This window comes from Tribolium madens, unplaced genomic scaffold (genome assembly GCF_015345945.1).
Source record: "Tribolium madens isolate multiple individuals breed KSU strain unplaced genomic scaffold, Tmad_KSU_1.1 Scaffold_1;HRSCAF=32;Tcas5.2_LG8, whole genome shotgun sequence".
NCBI lineage: Eukaryota > Metazoa > Arthropoda > Insecta > Coleoptera > Tenebrionidae > Tribolium > Tribolium madens.
This window is the reverse complement of record NW_025400984.1, coordinates 1,347,725-1,359,857: the sequence shown is the minus strand read 5'-3', so window position 1 is coordinate 1,359,857 and position 12,133 is coordinate 1,347,725. Positions and strand designations below refer to the sequence as shown.

The 12,133-nt window shown below is 29.0% G+C and overlaps 1 protein-coding gene across 1 annotated transcript in view; it reads right to left on the bottom strand.

Moving 5' to 3' along the window:
* LOC123003670 overlaps positions 1–6,250 on the bottom strand; it is a 46,305-nt gene extending 40,055 nt beyond the window's left edge. Inside the window, exon 1 of the mRNA XM_044396594.1 lies at positions 6,103–6,250. Coding sequence (XP_044252529.1) covers positions 6,103–6,172 — 70 coding nt within the window. The 5' untranslated portion in view covers positions 6,173–6,250. The remainder of the gene's footprint in view (positions 1–6,102) is intronic.
* Positions 6,251–12,133: the final 5,883 nt, after the last annotated feature.

Here is a 12,133-nt window from a genome sequence, read left to right as displayed (position 1 = left end):
AAATAAACAAATTTATAAACTTCTTTAATATAAAACAACAAAACTAAAAAAAATATTCAAAAATGGTGGTTATTTCAGCACTTGCTGTAATTTTTTTTATTCGTTGTGCATTTCAATAAACTTATTTTATTATTATTATTATTTTAACTTAACTATTTAAAAAAAGGATACAAATCTTTTTGCTAGAGGGGGTAATTATCCTCTTCCGTCCCCTGTATCCCTTTATGTATTATAATATTGCACATAATATGTTTATTCCAAAGATGCATACAAAACTTTCCTGCAAACAGACTAACTTTATAATAAAATAACATAAGAAATTGCTAAATTTGTCAAAATATTCAGTTCATTTAATTGCAATTTTGAGAGTAAAAATCACTATCAAGGAGTTTGTTCATGTCAAAAAACACTCAAAAAATTCAATTAATTCAATTCCAATTTGTTTCTAGTTTTTAAGAATAAAAATCGGTATTTCATATATTTTATTTCCAAGAAAACAAACTACCAGATTATTAGTCACAAACGAGAGAATAAAGCATCATTATATTTCCTGTCGGGAAGGAAAGAAAATTAACACTTGTTGCAAAATAAAAATAATTCAGAGTTGATACAATTAAAATGCATTCAAATTGGGTAAATAAAAGAATAACCAATAATCTTGTTATGTCAAATCTCTGTCAAGGAAAAGCAACATCCTGAAGATTAATTATTAAGACATACTTACTGTAAGACTAGTCATTCATTAAAAATTAAATAAAAGCATCCAGTCATGCTGATGAAATAGTTTAGAAAAATAGACAAATAAAAAGCATGTAGTCTACTGTTTAAAATTAGACAAAAGTAAATAATACAGTGTGTTTGGCTTGTAAAATTCAAGACTGACTAATCGTGCATAATCATAAATGATTAGAGGTAAAGCCAAACATGCATTCCTAAACAAACAAATAAAAATTAGACACCCTTCTGATAAATCCTGAGACTGTTCTTGTAGATTTTTTTCACGTTCAATCATTAAGCGTTACACCAACGTGAAAAAGTAATCACGCACACAGGTTCTTCAATTCAAACAATTAAAAATTCAACCGACACTCTCTATTATACATATTATTAGACAACCACAACCTGCGTGACTGATAAATGTATTAAATGTAACCATTCGTGATCTCAAGTAGTAATTAGAACTTTAAAGTTTCAGTCTGCGAATAAAAACGTGAATATCAGATAATCGCTCGTGAGTTCAAACAATCACTTATGCGCCACCATCTGTTATTCAATCAGTACGTGAAAAGACGTGACCCGTGAAATACACGTCACGTGCCATTACTGGGTTGTAATGTCATCTTCTCAAATAAATATACAAGGTGATTCTTTTAGGGCCTACATTAGAAACTTTTAAACTTCTAATGCAGATAGGAATTTGAAATTTTGTGTCCAACCCAAATCAACCAGTCTGAGTTCAACTAAATTATTTTCAAAATGGCTGAACATCCGGAACTATGAGAAATTGGCGCCAACTTTGAAATGTTAAATGGTACCCACTTATTTTTATTGCATTTTTGAATTCTCCTTTTTAAACTGAGTAAAATGTACCTAGTTTTTAGTACTTATCTGTCATAGTTTTTGACATATGTCAATTTTTGGTCAAAATTTTCATTTGCAGAGGTTTATTAAAAACATCACAGCTCTTGAACCGTTTGCGATAAGTGAATAATTTTTCTTGCATTCGATAACCAAAGGTTCGAAGAGTTTTCTAGAATTTTCATAATTGTCAACTGTCAAATTGCAAGGGTAGCATGATTTTTTGAAAATGATCATTAACAAACAGCTATAACTCAGTTTTTTCAAATGAAATGACTCTATTTTCTCAACGGCAATCAAAAGTATATCAATTTCTAGAAGGACTTTTATTAATATGTCCTATACCTATCTCTTAAAGTTTTTGAAATAATCACAAAAAACAGGTTAATGTTTTTATTTTTTTAGTTAATCACTTAGGCTTTGGAAAAATACAATAAAGATAATTAATACAGATGTTCGATATGTTTACCATTTTCAAACAGTCCAAAACTCGTTGGTGAACTGATTTGAGTAGCTTCCATTAGTTTATTTGGTTGAAGATTATTAAATGCCGCCTCAATCCTTGCCTCAATTCTTCGTAATTCCGGATGGGTGTTGTGTAGATTAATAAATAATACGTGTTGATCATTTTCCAAAGCCTACGTGATTTACTATAAAAATAAAAAACAAAAACACGTTTTTCGTGTTTATTTCAGAAACTGTAAGAGATGGATATAGGACATGTTGATAAAAGTCCTTCTACAAATCGCTGTACTCTCGATTGCCGTTGAGAAAATGGGGTCATTTTATTTGAAAAAACTAAGTTATAGCTGTTTGTTAAATATCATTTTCAAAAAATCATGTAAGCCTTGCAATTTGACAGTTGTCAATTTTGAAAATTTTAGGAAACTCTTCGAACCTTTGGTTATCGAATGCAAGAAAAATTATTCACTTATCGCAAACGGTTCAAGAGTTGTGATATTTTTAATAAACCTCTGCAAATGAAAATTTTGACCAAAAAATTGACATATGTCAAAAACTATGACAGATAAGTACTAACAACTAGGTACATTTTACTCAGTTTGGAGAGGAGAATTCAAAAATACAAAAAAATAAGTGGTTACTATTTAAAATTTTAAAGTTGGCGCCAATTTCTCGTATTTCCGGAAGTTCAGCCATTTTGAAAATAATTTAATTGAACTTAGACTGGTCGATTTGAGTTGTGTACAAAATTTCAAATTTCTATCTGCATTAGAAGTTAAAAAGTTTCTAATATAGTCCCTAAAAGAATCACCTTGTATAGGTGGTCCGAAACTAAAAAGCTTAAACTGGTTTCTAAGAAAGCAATAGGATTCACAAAAACAAAGAACCTATACAAAAATAATGTATAGTCTGTTCATTTTATTTAACAGTCTTTTGAATAAACGAATACCCACCTGTTTACTTCCAAGTTAGAAGAAAATTTCATTCGAAGTACTTTATTTTAATTTGATGAAAAACACAATTTTGAGCTGGACCTAATTTATAAAGCCTTTTTTTTCTCTTATTTTACAATAGATTCAACATTATCGAGGCTTGAACCCCGAAGCAACCACGCCCCACCCAATGCAGGGTGTTTCAGAACTCGCGCCGCAGAGAAAAGGTAAAATATCAGGAGCATGGAAAAAATGTTAAAAAAAATTATCTACAAAGGTTTCGAAGTTATGAGAGTTTAAATTTTGCACTTTGACTCTATTTATTTCTGTTGGAAAAATATTTTTCCAAGTTTTTTTGCTACAGGCTATTAGAAGAGGAAACAAGGAAGGTGTATTCTAAATTATAACTTTGTTTAATGTTATTTGTGGCTTTTATTGGCAAAATTTTTGTACTTTTACTAAATAATTGTAAAAAAACATATACAAAATCATCAGTATCATTAAATAGACATAAAAAAATGTCAGATATGTTCAGATAGAATTTTTTAAACATTTTTTCGATGTTCCTGGTATCTTATCTTACTTGAAATTTTTCTCTCGGGCGCGAGTTCTGGCGCACCCTGTATAATCATTCATCTTTTTAGTAATTTTTTAAATATAAATTCAGTTTAAATATCGATGAAATTTTCAGCTGTCTTTATTAGTGTTGCACTAAATTCCAAATTACACACTGAAAACGGACACCTACGAGGAGCTGAAAAAGTGAAAAAAAAAGTACTTCAAATAGGTACATTTTCATACTTAATACAATAAATGAGTGATCAAATCTCTAGTTTTTAAGCAATTGGTGTATGTACCACTACAAAGATAAACAAAATATTTATGTTCAAACAATATGATAACATAAAAGTATACCAAGAGTTACAGTATTCATTCAAAAAAATTATTTAAAAAGTACTATTCAATATTTTGAATTACAAACCACGTGAACAAAAAGTATGGAACCAAATGTTTTTTGCTTAAGCTACAATTAAATATTTAGTGTAAAATGTTTTAAAATTAATATCAACAACGAATTCATGTTTACGTTTATTGTTGTTTGTGTTTTTTTGGTAATCTGAAATTATACCTTCATGATTAAACGTCAACGCAATAAACTTTTACGTATTAAAACAAAAATTGAAATAAATTATTGTATTAGAAAAATATATTTTTATATAAAATATTTTTTCTACTCCCACATCTAAAACACGGATTATAGTATGTTTCTATGACGCTAAGTGACCTTTTATATACATCTTCACAAGCCGTGACTAATATGCATATTAGTTATGTTGCTACAAGCAACTGTCGTATTAGTCATGAACTGAAGTTAGCTTTCTGTCAGTTGTCACAAATTCCAAATTAAAGTATTTTTTTGTGGTGGTCGTAGAAAAAGTATAGTATGTAACACGTGTATAAACTTCTCTAGACATTCGTTTTATCTGGGCTTCGCTCGTCCCTAATAAAACTCATGTCTAGAATGGCGTTTATAGCACTAGTTACATTATACAGGGTGAATATAAAGTATGGAACCAAGCGGTTTTATTTTTAATCATTTGCCTCCGGAAAATAATAATTAATATAAATTAAAGTAATGTAAAAAATGTGATCGTAATTTCAGAACAAAATTTTGTTTTGTATTGAGTTATGCGATTTTTTTTGTCAAAATTGCAATTTATGTGAAAAAAATTTTTTGAAAAAATTAAAAATAAAGCATATAGTTGTAATCCTTAGAGTATAGCTTTTATGAGAAAAATGATTTCATAGTGGGTTGCCATTTAAAAAAAATAATTTTTTTGTAGAACTCAAAAATAAAAGGAAATTTCGAAAATTTTTATTCTTGTTAAATCATGACATTTTTTATAGTACTTTAGCACTCATCAATTAGTTTTTTCAAAAAATAAATAGTTTAAGCAAAAAACGTTTGGTTCCATACTTTTTATTCACCTGGTATGAATACTTTATAAAATTTGAATTTGAAATTTTTCTCATGACGATTAGCTGCTAGGCAATAGAGCAACTATTTTTTCACGAATGAAATTATACATAGCTTAAAGAAATAATAACGCCAAATTACATTCGTGATAATAATATTTCGTTATAATTTTAAATAGATTTAGCACTCACCTTTGTTGGTATTAAGTCCCACTTGTGGACTTCGTCCACTCGTGAGATGTCTATAGCAACAAAAATTCGAAATTATCATCACTTATGTAATTACTGTTGAAAATTTCAGGTAAGACGTTGCACATACATGTATAAAATATTTCAATATTTTTCATAAATAGATTTTGGACCAGACTATTTAGCCCAAATTTTATAAAGCTACTTTACTTGTTTTCGGAAAAGTTTCAAATCAAAACAGATTCATAAAAATATCTACTACCAAAACAAGATAAATCATAAGAAAATAAAATTCCACAACATTGGCATAAATAAAAGTTCAGATTCCATTTGAATTATCGCCAATTAAATAAAAATTTAATAAATTAAGTATAATTAGTTATCACGTATAAACACGTGTCCAATTATCATAAACAATAGAAGTGTTCTGACAGGTTGCAAGCGAAGACTATTGTCTTCAAAGATTAGAAAAAACACGTCCATAGCACCAACTCCAACATAGATAATAAGTCCTTTACTGTCACTCATGTCACAATCTCATATTTTTCACCACCCACACAACAGCCATGACATCACTTACATGGGTTAAAAAGGGCCCGACCTTCCACACTAATTACCTCCCATCAACTTTTGCACAATTACAAAGGTAAAAATCAGGTAAGTTCTGCGAAAATCAGGTAGATTGTGGTTCGTGGAAGCGGGCCCTGATTTAACAATTGGTGCAAGTACCACCAATCCAAACACAGGTGTTGGGCTCGGTGCTATTTACCCAAGAATCCGGTCAATTCCCACGTATCCCGAGTACCAGTACCACCAGGTGGTTCTAATAACGGTACGAACGGGTTTTGTTTTCGGTGCCTAAGTGACTGAATAACCCAGATCGCGGTACCGTGGCACCACTTCCAGAATCATTTAAATAGCATCATCGTGTGCACGTGGCGTGTAATAGATCAAAATCTCTCACCTGTTTCGTTACTAATCCCTGAAGATTCCACCAATTGAAATAGCACGAAAATCAAAATCACAACAAACATGTTTTAGCAGTACCATTCTAAGCCACTCGCACTCATCTACCACGGAACCATTCCGAAGCGCACCAACTTACGTCACCAACTGCTCAACAGCTACTAATTCACTCCGGCCACGCTACAACTCAGGAGTACTCCGATCACGTGAACAAAACAAAAGAACCTGTTGCTGGCTAGGCCTCCTGGGGCCGTTTGCTGCATTGTGCTACGACTGCTCGGATATTCGACTAATTGATGTTTTTTTTTCTAATTGGCAATGACCTAGGACCCACATTCACTGGCCAATTAAAATTAATTTTTAAAATAGACAAAATACAATATACAATCAGAGGTGTGTTGTTACTTTTGTTTTAATATTAAATTGTTGGGACGGGAGAAGATTATTTGGACATACTGGCTGTGTTATAAAAGATGTGATGGCATACTGGTGTCACAGCTAGTTCGTAAAGTCTATTGTTTACCTTTAAATGTAAAAATTTTAAAACAAATTATACAGGAAAATGATAGATACTATTTAGTGCATCGTCTAAAATTATTTTCAACTATACAGCGTGTTCCAAAAATAAGTTACAATACAAACTTATGTTTTTTTTTTTAAATCGTTATTTTATCAGTAGCTCGGCTCCTAATTGAAAATTGAAATACGAAGATGAAAGCAACTGCACTCGATAGAACAGAAATTTTTTTTTACTGATAAGCTACTGACTTTTATGCTAAAAAAGTTAGAGCAATAATGTACACAGTGCTGCATTTTGGATGTCCGGTTAGGGAATCTCCAAAACTAAGAGGTTTAGCCAAAAACGAGTGATACATTTTGGGGCTCATTTTTCAAGAAAATAATATTGGTTAAAACCGCTATCGTCTTTTGTTTTCGACTTACAGACAATGGTTGACATTTTAGCAAAATCTAAAAAGAAATTATCTTCGATAAGGATTTGAAATAAAGACTCTTTTTTACGAAGAATTTTAATAATGTAATTAACAGTTTTTTAGTTAACCTTTTTTTACAAACGCTATGATCTAAGGATTACAATTATCTTCATTTTATTTAATTTTTGTCAATTTTTTTTTATGCATTATGTCTCCGGACTGAAAATTACCTTTGATTTTACGCCAAAACTGCAAAGGAAAAACATTTTTTGCTTTAGCTAAAACAAGCAAATTTATAATTAAAACTTCATTATTTTAACTTAGTAGAAAGAAAAGTTCATTTTTCTCTTGATTTTGTACTTAGAATAATTTTTCTCTGCTTTTTAATTAACATTGGCGGTTTTATTATTTTGACAATGATGTCACTTTGACAAATGAGGTTACGGAAGTTAAATAACAAAAATGTTTGTGAAAAACATAAATTTAATAAATAGCGACTCAAAGAAATAGCTTTAAGATAAAAACCAAAGTAATTTTTAACAAAAACTATCATTAATTATTTAAAAAATAATTGTCAAAGTGACATATAGTTGTCAAATAAATAAAACCGCCAATGTGATAGGACTTAAAAAGCAGAGAATAATTATTCTTATTCCAAAATCGAGAGAAAAATTAACTTTTCTTTTCACTGAATCAGAATAAAGAAGTTTTAATTACAGATTTGATTGTTTCAGGTAAAGCAAACAATGTTTTTCTTTTGCAGTTTTGGCGTAAAATGAAAGATAAAAAATGTTTTTCTTTTGTAAACTCAATCCGGGGATATACTGTATGTTGCCAAAAAGTTGTCAAAAAAAACGTATAACTCAAAAAAAAACAAATTTTATTCTCAAAATACGATTACATTTTTATAGCACTTTTATTTTTATTAATTTTTATTATCTAAAAGCAAATGATTAAAAAAACGCTTTATTGGTTCCATACTTTTTATTCACTTTGTACCTATAATTGAATTCTAAAATAATTTATTTCTAATTATTTTAATAACTACAAACTATATTTTTTATAAAACCTGTTATAATAATTAATAGCAGATGACGTATCCACAGTTGTTAAACAGATTGACTTGAATAACAGCATACCATTCTTTAGAAAAAAAAACACAAATGATTATTAAGTATTTGATAATTTCCACTTCCGTGCAAATTTTGCAATTACAAATTTTGTATATCGTATTTTAAAAACATTTTTCTATTTTGCGTTCGTACTAATACCAGTACAAAACGGTTTTGCGTATTGTACTGAACAAAAACAGTGCTATAAAAATTATACTAAAAAGACGAGAGATTTCCAGAATTCACAATTATTAATACTAAAATGTTAATTACTCAATATCTATCAACTACATTAATCACTTTTCACAGTTACCGGTAGAAAAAATCAAGAAATTTTATCATGTAGAAAAGATTCCATTTAATTAAACAAAAATTTGGTTTTTGAAGTTACGTGATTAACTATAAAAATAAAAACAATAACATGTTTTTCGTGATTATTTCAAAAACTGTAAGAGATAGGTATAGGACATGTTGATAAAAGTCCTTCTACAAATTGATGTACTTTTGATTGCCGCTGAGCAAAATAGAGTAATTTCATTTGAAAAAACTGAGTTATAGCTGTTTGTTAATGATCATTTTCAAAAAATCATACTAGCCTTACAATTTGACAGTTGACAATTTTGAAAATTCTAGAAAACTTTTCGAACCTTTGATCATCGAATGCAAAAAAAAAAACACTTATCGCAAAGAGTTGTGATGTTTTAAATAAACCCCTGCAAGTGAAAATTTTGACCAACAAATTTACATATGTCAAAAACTATGACAGATAAGTACTAACAACTAGGTATATTTTACTTAGTTTAAAGAGGAGAATTCAAAAATGCAAAAAAAATAAGTGGGTACCATTTAAGATTTCAAAGTTGGCGCCAATTTCTCGTAGTTCCGAAAGTTCAGCCATTTTGAAAATAATTTAGTTTAACTCAGACTGGTTGATTTGGGTTGTGTACAGAATTTCAAATTTCTATCAGCATTAGAAGTTACAAAGTTTCTAATATAGACCTTAAAAGAATCACCTTGTATAATTCTCTATCGTTCGCATTAGCAATTTTTTTTAATCAATTAGAAGTATGTATTTATTTTTGCGTCGGCCCTAAAATTTGGAATACCCTGTACATACTTATACGTTACGGAAGTACTTTAATTGATAAGTTTATCAGTTTTAGTAATAAAATTTAAAACAAATTAAATGTAATAAATTTCGTTTTTTAAAAGCACCAACATACATTCTGAGTGTGCTTAGCCACTAATGCAAATTTTCCTTAGTTAAGAATTAATTAAATACTCGTACTTTAGTTTCAGTTCTACTCTAGTAATTATCACCTATTTCTACTTGTAATGCTTTCACGATATAAAGGAAACGAAGTCATCATACGGTGTTAAACTGTTCACTAATACATTTGCATTTACATCGTGTTATTTAAATAACACAAATGTTAAAGTATATGAAGCTTCGATTTACTTATTTTCACAAAACCAGTTCAAATCACCGTTTAAAAAAAAAACTAAAATTCTAGCTTTACCATATACTGTGTAATGTTTTTTTTGTGTTTTGATCAAAGTAATTTCAGGATACCTACTTTCTTGAGATAATTTGAGTATAAGATCAAAATTACGGCTAGTTATACAAAATAAAACAAAAAAATAACAAAAAAAAGTATTTAGTAACAAAAAAAAGTATTTATTTTTTCTCATAAAGTACACCGTTTACTTACTCAAAATATCTATATTTGTTACGTAACAATAACGGGATACCAATTAATGATTATTACTTATTTTAGCGTGTTTTACGATGCAACGGTCTAGATAAATAACAAAGTTCTAGCATGATAAAGCCTCAATTATTTTCCGTGTAGTGCAGTGTCTGTAACAATAGAAGTTAACAACGTATGTGCACTTGAGGATGTTTCAATTTATATCACGATTCTAAATATTAACAAAAATTGGGTCATAGATAAGAAACTGATTTTCTTCATGAAAATGTAGTTTTACAAATGTGACAATATTTATTAAAGGAATACCTTTCAGTTTCTGTGATTATGATAATCCTGAGGTCCTAATATTTGAAAGAGATTTCAAATATTTGATTTTTAAATGAAATATAAAAATATGACATTATCAAAAACCTCATTTTTTGTAAACTTCCGATTTCAAAAGTAAATTTAAAAAGTTTGATAGGTAGTCCTAGAAATCAATAAGAATTTTAATTTTAATACAATACCTACAAAGTATTTAGATAAATTATACCAAAACGGTTTGAGATATGTAGCGATTTCAATGTTTTTATTGAGACAATAGATTGATAATTTTTCCTGTCAAATTACAAAAATTTATTTTTAAACACAAAGAAATGGTGATTTTTTTAATATGAAGCAACGACCACCAAGATTTTTATACCAGTTTATTCACAATCATTCTATTTTATTTACAATCATTCTCTTTAGGGAACAGAAAACCAATAATAGTATATTACATGCCGAGTAAGAAAGAGCTTCATTACCATTACAACTGAGCGTTGGTTAAATGTGTGATAAGGCTGAAATAAAGCTTTACTTCAAAGTTTGTATACTAGGAGTATTTTATTCGCAATCATCCAATCGCAAACATCCAATTTACTATAAACTTTGAATAATAAATATCCTGATGTTTGATGTAATAAATATAAGTCAACTAAGCGAGGCATGATAATAATAAAATTATAATAACTGTCAAAATGACGATTTAAAAAAATGACCTTTCCTCCATTTTTCATTTAATTACTGAATTGTATAAATGTTTTATGACCGTTGGTAAATAAATACTATCAAATAACAACTTTCAACAACTTAACTAACTGTAATGATTGTGGGGCTCATTGGAGTTATATATGCCACTCTCTAGGTATAGGTTGTATATAATATTTTGAGGTATATAATAATTTCCCGGCTAGTTTCAATAATCATCTAGTTCTCTATTCTTAGGTCCCCAGCTGTTGCTATGTCAAGAAATTAAAAGGTTATAATAATGTGATTGTGAATAAAATCTATTACCAATTTTTCATATGTGAAAATATTTTACTGCATTTAGAAACATTTAATTTCCAAAAAGGAGTCTTTAAGGATGTACTATTACGGACAAAATATTTGATTATCGTTTTGATGTCACTTAAAAAAAAAATCATGTAAACCAATCATCAACGTCAAGTCAACATTGATGACATTTCAAATTTTTGACATTTCTCTTGTCAAAAATAAGCCACCATCTACCGTTCAAAAATTTATAATTGTCTCTCTTACTTCTGAGAGGAATTGTCGATAAGAAGATTGGATACAGCAAAAAGTACACTTGGTTGCAAAAAAATCGGGAAATGTCAAAGCATGAAAATGTGATATTTTTATATTTATCCATAGTTTAACCTAGTTAGAACTAACAGTCTAGTACTCACTACTCATTGGGTTTTCACGTAAGTACTCAACTAATTGATTGATGCTTGCGGCATTGCAGAAAAAATTATTTGAATGCGACAGATGACAAATTCACAAGAACAAAACCTGTTTCAATCTAAAGAAAATTCTATTTTGCGTTTTTATTGCAACCAACTGGACTCTTATACAGTATGTCTCCGGATTGGGTTTACAAGAGGAAAACATTTTTTATCTTTGATTTTACACCAAAACTGCAAAGAAAAAACATTTTTTGCTTTATTTGAAACGAGCAAATCTGTAATTAAAACTTCATTTTTCTAACTCAGTAGAAAGAAAAGTTTATTTTTCTCTTGATTTTGGACTTGTACCAAATTTTTCTCTGCTTTTTAAATCCTACTACGTATAAAGACCAAAGTATTTTATCCCTAATAGTACAAAAAAATTACATTTTTGCATTAAATTAAATTATTTATCCACACTCACTCTATAAAGAGACTTTATTCTACACTTTAGATGCGTATAAAGTACTACTTTATCCAGTAGTGGAATAAAGTAACTTTATTCACTGTTGTAGCCAGCGCACC